Source organism: Amphimedon queenslandica, unplaced genomic scaffold (assembly GCF_000090795.2).
Source record: "Amphimedon queenslandica unplaced genomic scaffold, v1.1 AMPQUscaffold_13355, whole genome shotgun sequence".
NCBI classification, from domain to species: Eukaryota; Metazoa; Porifera; class Demospongiae; order Haplosclerida; family Niphatidae; genus Amphimedon; species Amphimedon queenslandica.
Genome location: NW_003546409.1, coordinates 143,893 through 162,214, shown reverse-complemented (window position 1 = coordinate 162,214; position 18,322 = coordinate 143,893). Strand labels below are relative to the sequence as shown.

Here is an 18,322-nt window from a genome sequence, read left to right as displayed (position 1 = left end):
CCCCCTCCATCTCTCTCTCTCTGTCTCTCTCTGTCTCTCTCTGTCTCTCTCTGTCTCTCTCTCTGTCTCTCTCTGTCTCTCTCTCTCTTTCCCTCTCTCTCTCTCTCTCTCTCTCTCTCTCTCTCTCTTTCCCTCTCTCCCTCCCTCTCTCAAGGTAAGAAAACTGGGGACACTAAGTTGGTTAATAATAACGGAGTAGCTGAAGTGTATCAAGTATGAACCACATGACATAATATTATTCTTTTAAAATAATTTTCCCTGTCTCTTAATTTAAATTATTTTCCATTAGTGGGACGCTGATATCTTGCAATGGGTTAAAGTGAGTGTTACATGTACATATACATGTATTAATATGTACATGTGTGATTGTGTATGCTGTATATTATACAGATAGGTGATGCTGTAGGTCAAGCTGACAGTAAAGTACACAAGGGGAAGGTATGACAGGGAGGGAGAGAGAGAGAGAGGAGGGTGAGAGAGAGAGGGAGAGAGAGAGAGAGGAGGGTGAGAGAGAGAGGGAGAGAGAGGGAGAGGAGGGTGAGAGAGAGGGAGAGAGAGAGGGAGAGAGAGGGAGGGAGAGAGAGAGGGAGAGAGAGAGGGAGAGAGAGGGAGGGAGAGAGAGAGGGAGAGAGAGGGAGGGAGAGAGAGAGGGAGGGAGGGAGAGAGGGAGGGAGGGTGAGAGAGAGAGGGAGAGAGAGGGAGGGAGGGAGGGAGAGGGAGAGAGAGAGGGGGTTGAGAGAAGATGTGTATTACAGTTTTTTTTAATATAAAGGAGTATGATTATGTCTTTGACATTGAGATTGATGATGGTGGTCAACAGATGAGGAAACTAAAGCTTCCTTATAATAAATCAGGTAATGAATACACATACATGTACACATTATTGAACTGTATCCTCTGTTCTGTTTCAAACTCTTTCTCCTCCTCATATTTCTTCTCTCTTTTCTTTTTAAAGATGATCCTTATGTTGCTGCTGAGAAGTTCCTACAAGCAAACAACATTCCAAGTTGGTACTTAGACCAAGTGAGTAACAACAACAACAACAATAATAATAATAATAATAATATTAATAATAATAATAAGCAAGATGATGATATTGATAATTATGTTTTATTTGATTTAACTTGTTCAGGTAGCTGAGTTCATTATGACGAATGCTGACGTGCAGCATAAAAGTGAAGGATACTCCGACCCTTTTACTGGTAAGTATTATATTCAGCAGCAAAACATTACTAATAATAATAATAATAATGATAATAATAATAATAATAATAATAATAATAATAATAACGGGCTTTCGGTCACCATCTTGGAACCCAGTTTGGTCTCCCTCCCTCTGAACCCACTCTCCATCTTTTTCAAAGACTGTCTGTGACTCTGTGGCGGTCCAATGCCCAGATGTGGTTGGGTAGATCTTCCATTTTGTCTCCTGAGGTGGATGGTCAACTGTAGGTCTTTTTGTTTTTATTTTGTGTTTTGTTTTTGGTTTTTCTTTTCCTGTTTTTTTGTTTTGTCCCTGATTTTCTTTTCTTTATGGGCTTTCCCTTCTCTGTCTCTTTTTTGTCTTCTGCATTGTGTCTGATTTTGTTGTCACAATAATAATAATAATAATAATAATAATGATAATAATATTATAATTATTATTATGGTTGGCCTACTGTAGGACATTTTATTTTATTTTATTTTACATGTTTATTTTTTGATTTTGCTTTTCCTTCTATTTTGTTTTGTCTTTGGCTTTCGTTTCAGTTTTTCTTTCCTCATGGGCTTCCCTTTTTGTCTCCCTTATAATAATAAATAATAATAATAATTTCAACACATGACCACTAGTTTCCCTCAAATTATTTCTATTATCTGCTAGTATTTTTAATTCTTTTTAATTCATGTACCGGTAAATGTAATTGTAATGTTACAGGTGGAGCTCGGTATGTTCCCGGTCAAGATGCAACACAAAATCCCTCAAGTTCAGGAAATCGTTTTGATCCTTTCACGGGAGCCTCCGCCTATCATCCAAGCACTAGCCACGCCTCCTCAAGCCCCGCCCCTAGTAAAGGGAGTTCGGCTTCTACTAATGTACACTACCCGATAGTGAGATACATGTACATGTATTGTCATGTGACTATCATGTGACCTGTTTAGAGTATGTATCAGTCTTATTCAAGCTCTAGCGATTATGTCGAGAAAATAATCGGAAAATTAAGCGAATTTAGTACCACTAATAGTGATGAGGTAATCAATTAAAATTAATATTTATTTATTTATTTATTTATTTTATTTTTAGTGTTTCTTGACTCCTGATGAACTTGGATCTATAAAAAGCAAGTTTTTATAATGCATGTACACGTACATGTACAGTAGATTTTTTAAATAACAAAGATACATTTAGTTATATGTACATATACATGATTTACAGTGTAAAGTATGGTAGTACCGTTGGGAGCCTTTTTTTTGAGGGCTTTAAATTTCACAAATTGGCCTAAAAATCTATTTTGTGGATTTATTTTTTGTGATTGTATTCCGTCTGCCATCTTGTACCATATAATAATTTGATTTTTGCGGAAGTAATTTTTGCGAATCTTCAAAAAATCACAAAATTTACGGCTCTCGAAAAAAGGCGCCCTACTGTACGTGTACATGTATTATCTTCTCTATCTCTGTCGTTAGGTTTTTGTATGTCTCTATTCAACTCTCCATCACAAATCAGTCTCGATCACCTCTCTCTCTTATCCAGGCTTCTTCTAAACTGGCCGCCTCCTTTTCTTTTTCCCGGTAGGGCATTCTAATTAGTGCCCACCTCTACTTTGTTTTTCTCTGTAGTTCTTGATGTGATTCGCTTGTCTTTTTTGAATAAGGGCTGCTCTCAATTTTTGACAACTACACCAAATTTCATGCAACTTCTCCACGATTTGTCATGGTCAGAAGATATATTATTATTTTCTGCTCTTCAAATTTTGATTTATACAATTATAGAGAATTTATTACTTACCCAAGGCTATTATACCCCCATGATTTTTTTCAAAAATGGCTCCGAAATCACCCCCAATTTTTATTACATTTTCTGATACATATTGATGTACTTATGCTACGTAGAAAGTTTGAACTGATTCCGACTTCAAATTTTCAAGTTATGGCCATTTTAAAAAAGCAGCCAAAACTGAAAAATACCCAAGGCTATAATAGCCCATGGTTTTTTTCCAGAAAATGGCTCCGAAATCACCCCCAATTTTTATTACATTTTCTGATACATATTGATGTACTTATGCTGTGTAGAAAGTTTAAGCTGATTCTGACTTCAATTTTTTGAGTTACGGCCATTTTAAAAAATCGGCCAAAATCTGAAAAATACCCAAGGCTATAGCCCATGGTTTTTTTCAAAAAATGGCTCCAAAATCACCCCCAATTTTTATTACATTTTCTGATACATATTGATGTACTTATGCTATGTAGAAAGTTTAAGCTGATTCCAACTTCAAAATTTCGAGTTATAGCCATTTAAAAAAAGTAGCCAAAATCTGAAAAATACCCAAGGCTATAGCCCATGGTTTTTTTCCGAAAAATGGCTCCAAAATCATCCCCAATTTTATTTAATTTTTTATTGCCCTTTTGCTACGCACAAAAATTTCGATTAAATATTGTTAATATTTTTGTAAATTTTTATTTCAGTGGCCCAACAGCTCAGCCTAAGAACCAGCTTCTCGTGTTAAGAATCATTTGCAATTCCTTCACTTCACTTGAAGAATGGGCACCATCAAATAAGGAGCAGGTAATATATTCCAAACCTCAACTACCGAAGTATAATATTTGCATGTAAAGCACATACCATAGGACGCCTTTTTTTGAGGGCTTTAAATTTTGCAGATTTCATGATTTTTTTTGAAGATTTGCGAAAATTACCTTCCGTGAAAATCCAATTATTACAGTACAAGATGGCAGATGGTATAAATTTGCGAAAATTAAATCCGCAAAATAGATTATTAAGCAAATTCGCGAAATTTACAGCCCTAGAAGAAAAGGCATCCTATTGTATATGTGGTGTTTTGAATTGCATTATGTTGCCCTCTTGTTTTTAATTAGATTTTTGTCATTATTAATAATTTATTGGAAAGCCCTGGACTTGGAAAGAATCAGCAAACGTCACTTGCAGCTGTCGTCATTAAGTACATGCATACAGTGTTCATTATATGTTCATAACATCTTTTGTCATTAATTATATAGCTACAGCTGCTACTTTGGTAAGGCTAGGGACAGGAATGAGGGGATTGTTGATTTAGTTCAAATTATCACAAAAGTATTATTATGAAGTTTTATTGTTATTTTTATGTGGTTTATGTCTTTTAAAGGTTTTAAGTACAGCTGGAATGAGTGATGAGGGAGTTTATGGAGCTCTTATAAGCTTAGGAACACTGGTAAGGAAGAGAGGGGGAGGAACTATCAATTTTGATAGCTATAATAATAATGATTGTTGTAACTCGATCCCAAATACTTAGTTATTTTTGTTCTTTTTATTAGCTATCAATGAAATCTGAGGAGAGTGTATCAATCCCACCTATAGTTCATAGCATTTTAGCAACACTTCTTGATAGTGATATAACAAAGGTATGCATGCATGTACATGTTAGTCTCTATTATAAGGACACCATTATCATGAAGACATTTTTGTAATGTCCCAATTCATTTTAGATTTCTGATTGTTCCCTGTTATTGCTGGAGTCTTTAAACCACTGAAAAGAGAAAGAAAAGATACTTATTTATAATGTTTAAGATTGAGTTTGATCACATTTGAACTTATGATTATTATTAATAATTTTTACCATAAAAAATTACTAAAATAAAATTATTAATAAAAATTCCTAAATTATGATTACGTCATTGTCATAACTGTTGTGGGCGTGGCAGTACAACATTTTCTCAATTCTCATTCTCGACCAGAAAAAACATGAGTAAGTTTGCTGTTTTTATTTATTTATTTATCAACTATCTCCCTTTCTCTGTAGCTTCTTCTTACTTATATTTTCTGGTTCCCGTGGTCGCTATCGTGATCGGCTTGAAGTGCTGTCTCTTGTGCTGGCGGATACATTACAACCAACAGGTAGAAATACTCGTCTTATCTCTCCTACGATGTTGTCATAACGAGTGTTATCGTATTATTTTTATAGAGAAGGAGGATTAACGAAGCCAGAGAGGCTCAAATTCACAATGCGGCTATTGCTCGGGCACAAGCTGCTAGGTAAGAATATTATGAAAGACAAAAATAGTACATGTATGTTAAAGAAGTGCTTAATTTTGATGATATGCTTTTATGTCAATACACTATACGACTAGCAAGTTTATCGTAATCCTTAATAAATAAAGCTGCCATCATTTTAAAGTAGTTTCTTTTATCAGAAGTTCCTCTGTGTAGGCTGTAGCAATTGGTATACCCATATTAAGGTAATTTTCGAGGTGTATTAAAATTTCGTTATTTTCGTGCTCACCTTAAATCCACAAAATTTAAACCATCTCTAATGCCATTCTAAATTTTAAGCACTCGAAAATTTGAACGTACATGTATACGGTATTATCAGGTACATGTGCATGTATTGTTCAAAGTTGTAAAGGGATGCTTTCCATTAACACGGCAGAACTGTAAACTTATATAGCGTCGTTTCCCCTCACAAATTCATGTAAACAACAAGTTTGTCAATTCCTGGCATTGAAAAATTAACGTAAATAACAAATTATTATTGTTATTATTACTATTACCAAATTGTAGTGTTACGTCTAGAGAATTTATGTATTAAAATAACTTTTACCTTTAGTGCTTGTACTAAAAGCTGTTTACTGTTTTTCACTTTTAAGCGTAGCTACATTTGTCCTAAATAGCTACATTATGTTACAATCGGAAGCGTAAACCATATAAGTCTTCTAGCTCTTCCTTGTAGCAGTATAAGCTCCTTCATTGTGTTTTCAATGATACTTTTGCATCATACATGTACATGTACATGTATACCTAATACCATAATATCTTTCATGAATAGCTTTATATACTTGATTGCTTGAAAGTAAAGGTGGGTTCTCAATATGATGCATGTGCGTCCATCACGACTGGAAGTGCTGTATAAACCAATGGGAGCATGCGTCAATACGTCAGATTAGAAAACATTTCTATTCTGACGCATTGACGCATACTCCCATTGGTTTATACGGTACTTCCGGTTGTGACGCTAGCGCATGACTGACAATGCATCATATTGAGAATCAACCTTAACACATTAATACAGACATAAGTTTGCTAATAGCTTAATACATACACAAACTACATGTGTAGCAAGTTTAAAATTCTTTTTCCTATTATGAAATAGTCCCTTCTTGTATGTAGTGAAAGTAAAAATACATTAACTTCCTCTCTCTTCTTTTTATAGGATGGCGGCCATCACTCGGTCTGCCCCGCCCGGAACTTTCGCCCAGCTTGTCACCCGGAGGCCAGACGGTTCTCAACAAGTCTTCCTAATCCCAGCGAACAGTATTTCTCAGCGAAACCCTAACCCCGCAGCCTCTTCTCAAGTGAATCCTACTGCTAGACCACATCCATCGGCCCCGCCCCAACGCCCACGCACAATATTTATCACACAAGATGATCTCGGTTTGTTGAGTCATGCTTGCCGTAGCAGTGATCCTAACTTGCCTCCTACGTATGATCAAGCAATCACTGGAAAGGACAAATCTGTGAAAGTTGAAGAAGATGGGGTTGGTGCTGATCCTTCTGTGAAACAAGAGGAGGAGGAGGAGTTTCCGCCTTCTTATAACGATGGCGAGGATGAGAGGCCACTCCTACCGTAATTGATATATCATAATAAGAAAATATAATTTCTGCAGATTTTTTTGTTTCACTATTAACAATCGTTTGTACGTGTATTTTGTTGGACTAAAAAAATTATGTTATTTTTAAAAATAGATCTGTCCTCATTTTCATTTTTTGTTGTATAATTAATATTATTGCAGTTACAATTATTATTCTGTGAATTGTTATTATTAATTTTTGTGGCTATTATGACGTCAATGGCTTGTTTTCTGCAGATCTGCGCATGCGCACTGTCGCCATGGTATCCGTTACTATGGAATCTGATGACGTCACAACTTCTGAGCTGAGATTTCAGAGCGAATCTTTGTTTGAACTTAACTCAATCTCTTCCACTCTATTTGTTATAAGCTGTAGGAAAGCATGTCTGAGGAAGCCGACGTTCTCTTAAGCAAGGCCAAGCTAGCCGAGCAATCCGAAAGATACGAAGACATGGTCCAATTCATGAAGGAATTTGTAGAGCTCAAAAAAAGGATAGCACCCGAGGAGCGAAACCTTCTCTCCGTTGCTTTCAAGAACGTCGTTGGTGCCCGCCGTTCCTCCTGGCGAGTCGTGAGCAGCATCATCGCCAAAACAAATGATGAAGGCAAGTCCAAGCTGGCCGAGGCCTACAAGTCCAAAATAGAAAAAGAGTTGGACGAAACCTGCCACGAAGTCCTGAAGCTCCTCGACGAGAAACTCATCAAGCAAGCTGAGGAGGAGGAGGATGCCAAAGAAGAAGCGGTATTTTACCTGAAAATGAAAGGAGATTATTACCGTTACCTCTCTGAGGTGAAGACAGGAGATGATAAGGAGAAAGTTGTTGAAAATGCAGATAATGCATATAAAAAGGCCTCCGAGTTAGCAGCTGAGAAGCTTCCCACTACGAATCCTATAAGGCTTGGGCTTGCTCTTAATTACTCCGTATTCCATTACGAGATCAAACAGAGCTGCAAGGAAGCCTGCGATTTGGCTAAGAAAGCTTTTGACGATTCCATAGCTGAGCTTGACCAGCTTCAGGATGACACGTACAAAGACAGTACCCTTATTATGCAGCTCCTCCGTGACAACCTCACTCTTTGGACGTCAGAGAATGACTCGAAAGATGATAAGGACGACGAGGAAGGGAAATAAGTCCAAATTTTAAAGAAACTTTTTTTTGAATCTCTTTGATTCCTTCATTATTTTAACATTATTATTATTATTATTATTGTTGAGCTTTAATTAATTGTTTTAGGATAATTTGACATTGTATGTGTTACCATTGTTAATTTCTTATTATTGATTGGTTTTTCACAAGAAAAATAAAAATCTTGAATTCCTCTAGCCACACCCACAGATCATCGATGACGTCAAACTAGGAAAATATTTTACTATAATTTTAGCTCATTAGCTGTACAGAGAATTGAGCACAATACGGTTTTGCTGTAATTCATTGAATTGCTCTGCGTCAATTGTCTGTGTCATCAATAGTAGATAATGTCAGCTTCAAGAAGTGAATTGTGCGAATGGGCCAAATTGGCTGAGCAGTGTGAGAGGTACGACGACATGTGCTCTAGAATGAAGTCTTTGGTGGAATCCTTAGCCGACGATACGGATTTGTCTACCGAGGAGAGAAACCTTCTCTCAGTCGCCTACAAGAACAAAGTGGGCGCTAAACGATCCTCATGGCGAGTCATAAGTAGTATGGAACAGAAAAAATCAGAGAATAAAGAGCTAGCAACCGATTACCGAGGTGTAATTGAGAAAGAGCTTGATAGCGTTTGTAATGAAGTCCTTACATTACTTGAAGACAAATTGATAAAGAAGGCAACTGAAACAGATGCTAAAGTGTTTTATCTCAAAATGAAAGGAGATTACTATCGCTATCTTGCTGAGGTGCAGAATAAAGACAATAGGGATACGGTAGTATCTAATGGTTGCGAAGCTTATAAGAAGGCTCAGGAAGAGGCGGAAAATTTACCTGTGACCCATCCAATTAGGCTTGGGCTTGCCCTTAACTTCTCTGTCTTTTACTACGAGATTATGAACGATAATGAGGAGGCTTGCAAGCTTGCAAAAAAAGCTTTTGACGATGCCATTGCCGAGCTGGACACACTGAAAGAGGATAGTTACAAGGATAGTACCCTCATAATGCAACTACTTCGTGACAATCTCACGCTCTGGACAACTGATATTGACAATCAGCAAGAAGGTGGTGATGACGATTAAGTCTAAACTTGCTACTTGACTCAGAAACCTTCATTTGATATTTTTAAAATTATTTCTAATACAATGTAACATTAGAATGAAAATAATTAATGATAATAGATTTAAAATAGTAGGCGTACTTTAGAAAATAAAAACAAATTATTTCCATTTGACGTCACAAACAAAATAATTAGGTTTTTCATTTTTTTTGTCATTTAGATACAATACGGTATTGCTCTCTCTTTCTCTCTAGCTTCGTCACCGTCCGCCCCTTTTGTCAGGTAAAGCCAACTTCTTTGTACAAGCCAGTATCATGTCTGATCCAAAAAGTGAATTGTGCGACTGGGCCAAATTAGCTGAGCAATGTGAAAGGTACGACGACATGTGCTCTAGAATGAAGTCTTTGGTGGAATCCTTGGCTGACAATACGGATTTGAATACCGAGGAGAGAAACCTTCTCTCAGTCGCCTACAAGAACAAAGTGGGCTCTAAACGATCCTCATGGCGAGTCATAAGTAGTATCGAAATGAAAGCGGAGGGCAAAAAGAAGGAGCTAGCATCCAAGTACAAAGAGGTAATCGAGAAAGAGCTAGAAGGAGTTTGCAGCGAAGTTCTAGGGCTACTTGATGATGTATTGATAAAGAATGCGACTGCATCAGAAGCGAAAGTATTTTATCTTAAAATGAAAGGAGACTACTATCGCTATCTTGCCGAGGTGAAGAAGGATCAAGATAAAGAAGAGTCCGAAAAAGCTTGCGAAGCTTATAAGGATGCTGTTGAAGAGGCGAAAGAGTTACCCGTGACCCATCCAATTAGGCTTGGGCTTGCCCTTAACTTCTCTGTCTTTTACTACGAGATTATGAACACCCCAGATAAAGCTTGCGAGCTTGCGAAAAGAGCTTTTGATGATGCCATTGCAGAGCTGGACACACTGAAAGAGGATAGCTACAAGGATAGCACCCTCATAATGCAACTACTTCGTGACAATCTCACTCTCTGGACGGCTGAAGATGGTAGAGATGATGATGCTAAGGATGACGATAATTGATCAGACTTTGCATGTGCCTTTCTGTGCAAGCTTTAGACCTTTATAATTATTTTAGCTGTGACTGATAAGTAACTGTATTGTTATTATTATTATTATTACTACCTTAGTTTCTAATTAAACGAATAAAGCGGAATGATATATTACGGTAGATTAACACATTCGAACTCAACCAGTGTGACCTACACCTTCTCAAGTTCTCTCTCTTTCATTCTTCTCTGTCTTTTAAAAAGCCATGTCAGTGAATGCTAAAGATCTGAGCCCCGAAGAACTAATAGGGTACGCCAAACTAGCCGAGCAGTCTGACAGATATGAGGATATGGCTAGATACATGAAAGCTTATGTAGAGAAAGATTCTGAACACCTAGATGCTGAGAAAAGAAACCTCCTCTCCGTCGCTTACAAGAACGCCGTAGGCTCACGTCGCTCTGCCTGGAGGGTAATCTCGAGCATAGAGAAGAGGGAGGAAGACAGGAAGGAGGGACAGGGGTCCATTAAAGAATACAAAAAGACGATTGAAGGAGAGCTTACCGGTATATGCAATGAGATCCTGGGCTTACTTGATAAGATATTAGAATCTGCTAAAGATATCGAGTCCAAGGTCTTTTATCTTAAAATGAAGGGCGATTATTATCGCTATCTTGCCGAAATCAAACCCGAGGGTGAGGGTAGAGATGACGTTGTCTCCAAGGCTTTAGAAGCGTATCAGAAAGCTTACGACGACAAGGAGAGCCCTGATGACAAAAAGATGGACTCAACGAACCCTATCAGACTTGGCCTCGCTCTTAACTTCTCTGTCTTTTATTACGAGATTAAGAACGATCGGAAAGAAGCCTGTTCCCTCGCCAAAAAGGCATTCGATGATGCGATAGCTGATTTGGACAAGCTTCAAGACGAGACATACAAAGATAGCACTCTTATATTGCAGCTCCTGCGTGACAACCTTACCCTCTGGTCAGCCGAATCCGACGATGGGAGGGATGATGAAGAAGGCGATATGGATAATAATTAGCCGATGGTAGTTACTTATTGGTTTTTCACACCTAGAAACTTTGTGTGTGCATGTAAATTTTTCTTCTCTTAACTCTGACTTGTAGGGTTTTTCTATAATTTTAGCTATAACTAACATACATGTATTAGATGATTCATATAATAAAGAATAACGATTCTTTAATAAGTGATACTAATTATTTTAAAATGATAAATAACGATTATTATTGATTTAAAATTTTATTTTTGATCCCTTGTTCTGCGCATGCGCAGTAGGCGTTCCCATCAATTCCATTTGGCACACACCACTCAATTATTTTATTTCAGGCAGATTCCATTTCAAGACTCAGTCACCCCTGCTGGAATAATCATGTCACAACTTGTACAAAAGGCTAAGTTGGCCGAGCAAGCAGAGAGATATGAAGACATGAAGGATTTCATGAAGGCATATGTAGCCGAATCCGGCAGCCTCAGTTCTGAAGAAAGAAATCTCCTTTCTGTTGCTTACAAGAACGTGGTGGGTGCTAAGAGATCCTCTTGGAGGGTTATTAGCAGTTTAGAGCAAAAGAGTGGCATTGCTGAAGAAAGGGCTACAATAGCTAGAAATTATCGCAAGCAGATAGAAGGAGAGCTCAAGGAAATGTGTGACGAAGTCACTGGTCTCCTGGACAAGCTTCTTGAACCTGCAAATGATGATACTGAGTCGAAAGTGTTTTATCTGAAAATGAAAGGTGACTACTTCCGCTATCTTAGTGAAGTAAATCCTAAGGATGACGATATCAGTGACAAATCTGAAGAAGCATACAAAGAAGCTACTAAAGTGGGAGAGGAGGGCAAATTAGCGGCTACACATCCAATCAGGCTAGGGCTTGCCCTCAATTTCTCCGTCTTTTATTACGAGATAAAAAATAAACCAGACAAAGCTTGCGAATTGGCTAAATCCGCTTTCGATACTGCAATCGCTGAGCTAGACACCCAAACCGAGGAGTCGTACAAAGACAGTACCCTTATCATGCAGCTCCTCCGTGACAATCTCACTCTCTGGACATCGGAGCAGGATGGCAGAGATGAAGATGAAACTGGAGATAATTGATCCACAAGACTAGGCCATGAGTCAATCTTCTCCCTTCGTTACTTTCCTAACTGATAATTGCTATCAATAATCCATAATAATGTATAGGCCTGTTTTTTCTTTACTGTAATCTATTAGGGTTTACTTTTAGTGAATATTCTATTTATACACGATCCCTTTGATTTTATTTTGTTTCTATTATTATTATTATTACTATTATGTGTTACTATGTCATACATATTAATACATTTTGGACCTAAATCAGTAGATAAATGGCCTGGATGGTGGTACTAATGACACGTTGAATATGGCATTAATTGCTAAGGCCAATCAATGACTCAAAACCCCCGCCATTTTAGTTTAAGCCACACCTCTTTCCAGCACGTCACTCACGTGTTTGTTGCAGATACATGTAGATCTACATAGTTCTGTCATCCTTTTTGATATATCAGCTGAGCTGAGCTGAGGCTTCTATAGGGAGAATGGTGTTTGAATCTGTCCTTGTTGACGTGCTCAACAAATACCTCAAGCCTTATGTTAAGAAACTAGACACTTCGCAGCTTAAAATAGGAGTGTGGAAAGGTGAGTCTGTGCCATTTTTTAACTGTATGTATGTATGTATGTTTTTCCTATCTTTTAAAAGGTAATGTTAGTCTTGGAAAATTGGAACTGAAGGAAAACCTATTTGTGAGTTAACTGTGTTATGTAATGCCGTAGATCTATAGCCAGAAAATTGGCAAAGAATTATAATTATTGGATATTTGTCAAAAATTTAGCAATTGGTTGTCTCGTCACCTCAAAGGGCGGGGCAATGAGACTAAGCAATTGGCTGATTATATATTGACGGCTTGGCAGCCTATTTTTAATCATAGTGTCATTAAGCATGCTGTGAATGAAACATAAAATGGCAGATTTTTTTATTGCACTGCCAATGATAGTATTATTTCCTTGCCAATATATAGAGAGCATGTGCTCTTGTTCCATTCCCTGATTTATATTATTATAATAATTTGTAATTTTTATTCTTTTTGTAGGAAGAGTTTGACCTTCCATTGGCAATAAGATGCAGTCATATCGGTATAAAATACTGACTCTTCTCTCTCCCTCTCTCTCTCTCTATCCTCACAATGTTTCTCTTTCATTTCACAATCTTATCTCTCTATTACCACATATAGGCAGTATTAAGATGAAGATACCATGGAAGAGCCTCGGAAAGGATCCAATTCTCATTAATATCGATGAACTCTACGTCATTGTAGCACCAAATCTAAGTAAATCCTGTACATGTACATATATGGTGATAGCGCACCTTATTTAATGTAGTTTTTGTTAGGAGATAAAATTATTTTTGTGTGCGTGTGTATATATAAAAATAAACTATGTTGTAATGTGTCTGTATATATATTTGATACATTTTTTAATAGTTTGTGTGTTAGTATTATTTTATTATTATTTGTACATTATTTTATTGCATTAGACCAGCCTTATAATGAAGAGAGAGATCTGAAGAGAAAGAGGAAAGAGAAAGAGGCGCAGATAGTGAAGGTCGAAGAAGCTGCAAAAAGATTGAAAAACAGTAAGATTAATAATTGTATATGTACGTGTACATTAATGTATGTTGATGTACATGCACATGTATAGTCAGTAGAACGATGCTTAATTTAACTAATTGACTGACTTTCTTTGTTCCTACTTTTTCCTACATCTTTCTCCTCTCTCTCTCTCTCTCTTTCTCGTCAGAGCTTAAGAAGAGGAAAGCTAAAGAGGAAAGCGACAAGCCCGACACTTTTACCGAGAAGCTAGCAGCACATTTAGTAAAGAACCTTCAGGTATATCTACGAATATCCTTCTTCTTTGTATTGACATCTTCCCCCCTCTCTCTCTCTCTGTCTCTCTCTCTTCTTTTCTTTAGGTTAAAATTCGTGATGTTCACGTGCGTTACGAAGACAGCGTGACTAATCCTCACTCGATAATTGCAGCTGGAGTCACTCTCTCTAGCCTTGAGCTAAAAGTAAAATAAATAATAACTAAACAATTAAGTTTGTAAATATTATGATAATGTGGGCATGCTCAACTCATCAATTGCGTGGGTGGGCTCAATTACATGCATGCGTACATACATGTACATGTATTAATAAATTTTTTTCTGGTAGAGCACTGATTCTGAGTGGGTTCCATGTGTTGTAAAGGAGACAGCTACTCTTATATACAAAGTAATCTTGTACAGGATCATATTTAATATTGTTGTATTAAGACAATTTTAATGTCTGTGTATTATTTTTTTCTTGTACAATTTTTACATAGAAGTACATGTATTGTTATTGTTATTGTTGTTGTTATTGTTGTTGTTGTTGTTTTTACTGTTTCTAGTTGATAGAGTTGAATTCTTTAAGTCTTTACTGGAGTCCTGTTGAACAATGCCTGTCACAATTGCCAGGAGATTCGTGGATAGTAAGTGATGATTATTCAATATTGTTGTTGTTGTTGTTGTTGTTGTTGTTATTGTTTGTTGTTTATAGACTGCTCTGAGAGAAAGAATAGCTAGGCCTGCCTTGGAACCACCTCCAGTCAACACTTACTGTGAGACTAAGAATAAAATACTTCTTCTTATTATCATTATTATTATTATTATTATTATTATTATTACAGTGCTATCTCCAGTCTCTGCTGCTGCTAAGATAAAACTTAACTTAAAGCCCGGCCTTGTCATGAACATACCACAGGTAAGGAAGGAGTCTCTGTACGTTGAAACTTGAAAAGGGTCAACTTGAGCTTCTACAAAAGCTATTATAGAAATGGCAGTGACAATGCTTTAGAGTTTACAGTGTCAATGAAGCCTTAAGCTATTGTAATAAGACAAGACAATTGATTTGATAATGAGAGGGAAGAATAGAGTGTTGAGCTACTTAAATACCAAATACATGTACATACTGTACATGTACATGTATGTACATGTACATGTACATGTACATGTATTTGTATTTCATTGTTTTATACATGAAACCTTTTAGGTGTTTGCTGGCTTAGAATGTGACGATATTTCATTCTTGCTCTCTGAAGACCAGGTATGTACATTTGTAGATCTTGGTTACCTACATGTACATATACATGTACATGTATATGCATGTACATTTATCTTCAATCTCTTCCTCTAGTTCAAGAGTTTGATGATCACTCTGGATTCTTACAGTCGTCACAACCTGAACCAGAAATACTTGAAGTATAAACCGGTTGGACGGGTTTCTGATGACGCCCGGGGCTGGTGGATGTATGCTTATAAAGCTGTCGTGGAGGAGACCGTGTCTAGAAAAATGAACATGACATCTTGGAAACACATGAAAGAACACAGGTATACTTAATCTCTCTCTCTCTCTCTCTCTCTCTCTCTCTCTCTTTCTCTCTCTCCCCCCCCCTCTCTCTCTTTCTCCCCCCCCCCTCTCTCTCTCTCTCTCTCTCTCTCCCCCCCCCTTCTCTCTCTCTCTCTCTCTCCCCTCTCTCTCTATTATTATTATTATCATCATTTGTTATTATTATTATTATTAGGGATATTTGTAAGTTGTATGTGAAGAAATATCACGAGAAAGAGACTTCGATTAATCCTTCATCTTCGCTAATAAATGAAATTGAGGTACCAAAGCTTGTATACATGTACATGTACATTGTGTATTATTATTTATTTATTTATCCATGATTTTACATGTACATGTATATCTTCATTTGTAGAGACTAGAAGACAAGCTGGACGTATTTAACATCATACACTGCAGGAAATTAGCAAAGAAATTGGTACTCTAATTAATGCACATGACATTTCCAATTAATGCCCGCTTCTATATTAAAATAGAAAAGAAAACAGCACGGCTCGCAACCTCTCGTTAAACAAGCCACACCCACTTCTCAATCCTCGATAACTAAGTCTGGACTTAAACCTGTGACTCCAAGTCTTGGTGCCACACCTCCCATCACGCCCACATCCTCATTAACGTCCTCAGTTTCCAAAACTAAGGATTTACCTAAAAAGGAGAAAAAGGATAAGGGTGACAAGAGTGGAAAAGGGTTTTTGTCTAAATTTCGGAAGAAAGCAAAAGAAGAGATTTCGGTTCCTTTAAAAGCTCCTTCCCTAGCCCCTCCCCCTGAAGTATTACAGGCTGATCAAGAAAGAGATGATGATATTGTTATCATTTCGGAAGAAGAAGGTACGATATGTACATTTACATGTACATGTGCATTTACTTGAGCTAAAGATATTTAGAATTTGGGAGACCAGTCTACATGTAACTAAAATGAGAGACTTAAGGACACAGACCATGCAAATATGAGACTAAAACTCTCTAGATCCAACAAAGACTATTAGAATTATATTATTTTATATTACAGTGTATGTACATGTAGATTGTCATTTGCCATTTTTATGTACATGTACATGCATGTACACATATTGAGAATTTTTAATTGATTTTTCTGCTACAGTTCAAAAAGCGAAGCAAGAGTTTTACAAGACGATAGGATATTCCGAGGATGAAGGAGTACCAGAGTATCCTAGAGAAGTAATATAATCCACACTTACAAAATAACACACTAACTCTTCCCTCTCTCTCTCTCTCTCTCTCTCTCCCTCCCTCTCTCTCCCCTCCCCCCTCTCTCTCTCTTTAGTATGTTGCTCATCACATTGAAGTATTGCTGAAGAAAGTCACTTTTGTTCTCCGGGGAAAGGATAAAAGGTAAAGTATGTAGCCCTAGACTCTAATTTTTATTACATTTTCTAATACATATTGATGTACTTATGCTACATAGAAAGTTTGAGCTGATTCCGACTTCAATTTTTCGAGTTACGGCCATTTTAAGAAATGAGCCAAAATCTGAAAAGTACCCAAGGCTATAGCCCATGGTTTTTTCCAAAAAATGGCTCCGAAATCACCCCCAATTTTTATTACATTTTCTGATACATATTGATGTACTTATGCTGTGTAGAAAGTTTGAGCTGATTCCGACTTCAATTTTATGAGTTACGGCCATTTTAAAAATTGAGCCAAAATCTGAAAAATACCCAAGGCTATAGCCCATGGTTTTTTTCCCAAAAATGGCTCCGAAATCACCCCCAATTTTTATTACATTTTCTGATATACATGTATATTAATGTACTTAAGCTCTATGTATATATCTATGTTCAGGTTGGCTGAAGTATCAACTAATGAAGTGAGGGCTAAAGTGCTGAACAGACCCACTTCAGAATCAGTGTGGTGAGTGCTCTTTAATTAGAGTATAATATGTTACACATACATGTACATGTACCAGGAGTTGATTGAAATACAAATTGTTGTTTTTATGGTCATTAGAACTATCTCAAGCGTGTGACAACTTTTCACTACAAGTTATTACAGGTTTCTTTGTTGTGGTAGAGTAGCATACAACTCTCCTTCTCTCTCTCTACCCTACAATTGCCCTTATTTGGTCATTTTATACATGTACATGTAATTTACTAACAGGATACATGGGATATGCACACGTACATGTACCCGTAGTACGTAGTACAGCTGGTCTATTGGAGTAGCTACTCCTGCAGTAAATTGATGCACAAAAATTGTTATGAATCAATTGTTTTATTTTTGACTGATTTATTTAAAAATAATGCCACAATTATATTCTCAAAAATGACATTACATACACGTACATGTACCTGTACATCCTTTACTGTACTTGTACAATGTACATGTATTATTTTTACATTTATCTCTAATTTTTAACTGTATTGACATACAGTTGTACATGTACATACATGTACATGTACATGTATACAGTATGAACATTTTCTCTTCTCTAGTGTGTTCGCTAGTGTGGGCGGAGTCAGTGTTATGGGCGTGTCACATGATGGTAAGGATACTCTCATGATGACGTCTGGTGGAGATTTGAAAGGAGCTTCTCTTTTGAACTTTGAGCTTTATATTAATCCTCTTGAAGACCCGGAGAAAGACGTGGTAGTGAGGGCCAAGATACAACCACTGATGATAATATATGATGAAGTGAGAGAGAGTGGGGGAGGGAGAGAGGGTTTTTTATTTGAATGTGTTGCTGTAGGAGACTGTAGATGGTTTGATTGGTGCTTTTAGAATTCGAAAGAACATTCATTTAATGGAGTAAGAGTTCTCCAGGAAAATCTGTTTGATCTCTCTCTCCCTCTCTCTCTCTCTCCCCCCCTCTCTCTCTCTCT

General features: G+C 37.1%; 7 protein-coding genes across 7 annotated transcripts in view; all 7 read left to right on the top strand.

Annotated features, from left to right (window-relative positions):
• The window catches only part of LOC105313091 (phospholipase A-2-activating protein-like), a 7,759-nt gene extending 2,939 nt beyond the window's left edge, over positions 1-4,820 (top strand). The window contains exons 12-28 of the mRNA XM_019997737.1: positions 155-213; positions 290-319; positions 391-438; positions 773-854; positions 956-1,023; positions 1,133-1,202; positions 1,916-2,088; positions 2,140-2,229; positions 2,282-2,318; positions 2,665-2,769; positions 2,818-2,914; positions 3,664-3,763; positions 4,075-4,157; positions 4,216-4,288; positions 4,341-4,406; positions 4,510-4,596; positions 4,681-4,820. Coding sequence (XP_019853296.1) covers positions 155-213; positions 290-319; positions 391-438; positions 773-854; positions 956-1,023; positions 1,133-1,202; positions 1,916-2,088; positions 2,140-2,229; positions 2,282-2,318; positions 2,665-2,769; positions 2,818-2,914; positions 3,664-3,763; positions 4,075-4,157; positions 4,216-4,288; positions 4,341-4,406; positions 4,510-4,596; positions 4,681-4,725 — 1,313 coding nt within the window. The 3' untranslated portion in view covers positions 4,726-4,820. The remainder of the gene's footprint in view (positions 1-154; positions 214-289; positions 320-390; positions 439-772; positions 855-955; positions 1,024-1,132; positions 1,203-1,915; positions 2,089-2,139; positions 2,230-2,281; positions 2,319-2,664; positions 2,770-2,817; positions 2,915-3,663; positions 3,764-4,074; positions 4,158-4,215; positions 4,289-4,340; positions 4,407-4,509; positions 4,597-4,680) is intronic.
• A 57-nt stretch (positions 4,821-4,877) lies between these two features.
• LOC100633597 (uncharacterized) lies at positions 4,878-7,028 on the top strand. Its single transcript, XM_003387266.3, has 4 exons — positions 4,878-4,940; positions 4,995-5,089; positions 5,157-5,227; positions 6,402-7,028. The coding sequence occupies exons 1-4, from the start codon at positions 4,937-4,939 to the stop codon at positions 6,817-6,819; spliced, it is 588 nt and encodes a 195-aa protein (XP_003387314.1). The 5' UTR covers positions 4,878-4,936; the 3' UTR covers positions 6,820-7,028.
• A 64-nt stretch (positions 7,029-7,092) lies between these two features.
• On the top strand, positions 7,093-8,128 carry LOC100633472 (14-3-3 protein gamma-like). Its single transcript, XM_003387265.3, has one exon. It carries the CDS (start codon positions 7,202-7,204, stop codon positions 7,949-7,951), a length of 750 nt encoding a protein of 249 aa, XP_003387313.1. The 5' UTR covers positions 7,093-7,201; the 3' UTR covers positions 7,952-8,128.
• An 85-nt stretch (positions 8,129-8,213) lies between these two features.
• On the top strand, positions 8,214-9,175 carry LOC100633345 (14-3-3 protein homolog 2-like). The gene has a single exon (XM_003387264.3). It carries the CDS (start codon positions 8,297-8,299, stop codon positions 9,026-9,028), a length of 732 nt encoding a protein of 243 aa, XP_003387312.1. The 5' UTR covers positions 8,214-8,296; the 3' UTR covers positions 9,029-9,175.
• Positions 9,176-9,222: 47 nt separating this feature from the next.
• On the top strand, positions 9,223-10,184 carry LOC100633216 (14-3-3 protein homolog 2-like). The gene has a single exon (XM_003387263.3). The coding sequence runs from the start codon at positions 9,321-9,323 to the stop codon at positions 10,053-10,055; it is 735 nt and encodes a 244-aa protein (XP_003387311.1). The 5' UTR covers positions 9,223-9,320; the 3' UTR covers positions 10,056-10,184.
• Positions 10,185-10,199: 15 nt separating this feature from the next.
• LOC100633089 (14-3-3-like protein) lies at positions 10,200-11,242 on the top strand. The gene has a single exon (XM_003387262.3). It carries the CDS (start codon positions 10,288-10,290, stop codon positions 11,062-11,064), a length of 777 nt encoding a protein of 258 aa, XP_003387310.1. The 5' UTR covers positions 10,200-10,287; the 3' UTR covers positions 11,065-11,242.
• Positions 11,243-11,329: 87 nt separating this feature from the next.
• LOC100632961 (14-3-3 protein zeta/delta-like) lies at positions 11,330-12,371 on the top strand. Its single transcript, XM_003387261.2, has one exon. The coding sequence runs from the start codon at positions 11,413-11,415 to the stop codon at positions 12,133-12,135; it is 723 nt and encodes a 240-aa protein (XP_003387309.1). The 5' UTR covers positions 11,330-11,412; the 3' UTR covers positions 12,136-12,371.
• The last annotated feature ends 5,951 nt before the right edge of the window (positions 12,372-18,322 follow it).

What these genes read in the sequence shown, in the direction of transcription:
- LOC100633216 (XM_003387263.3), top strand. Translation starts at nt 9,321, where the DNA reads ATGTCTGATCCAAAAAGTGAATTGTGCGACTGGGCCAAATTAGCTGAG.
- LOC100633597 (XM_003387266.3), top strand. An exon ending in GGATACATTACAACCAACAG is followed by an intron (nt 5,090 to 5,156) that starts GTAGAAATACTC and finishes TTATTTTTATAG; the next exon opens with AGAAGGAGGATTAACGAAGC. An exon ending in GCTCGGGCACAAGCTGCTAG is followed by an intron (nt 5,228 to 6,401) that starts GTAAGAATATTA and finishes TTCTTTTTATAG; the next exon opens with GATGGCGGCCATCACTCGGT.
- LOC100632961 (XM_003387261.2), top strand. Translation starts at nt 11,413, where the DNA reads ATGTCACAACTTGTACAAAAGGCTAAGTTGGCCGAGCAAGCAGAGAGA.
- LOC100633089 (XM_003387262.3), top strand. Translation starts at nt 10,288, where the DNA reads ATGTCAGTGAATGCTAAAGATCTGAGCCCCGAAGAACTAATAGGGTAC.
- LOC100633345 (XM_003387264.3), top strand. Translation starts at nt 8,297, where the DNA reads ATGTCAGCTTCAAGAAGTGAATTGTGCGAATGGGCCAAATTGGCTGAG.
- LOC100633472 (XM_003387265.3), top strand. Translation starts at nt 7,202, where the DNA reads ATGTCTGAGGAAGCCGACGTTCTCTTAAGCAAGGCCAAGCTAGCCGAG.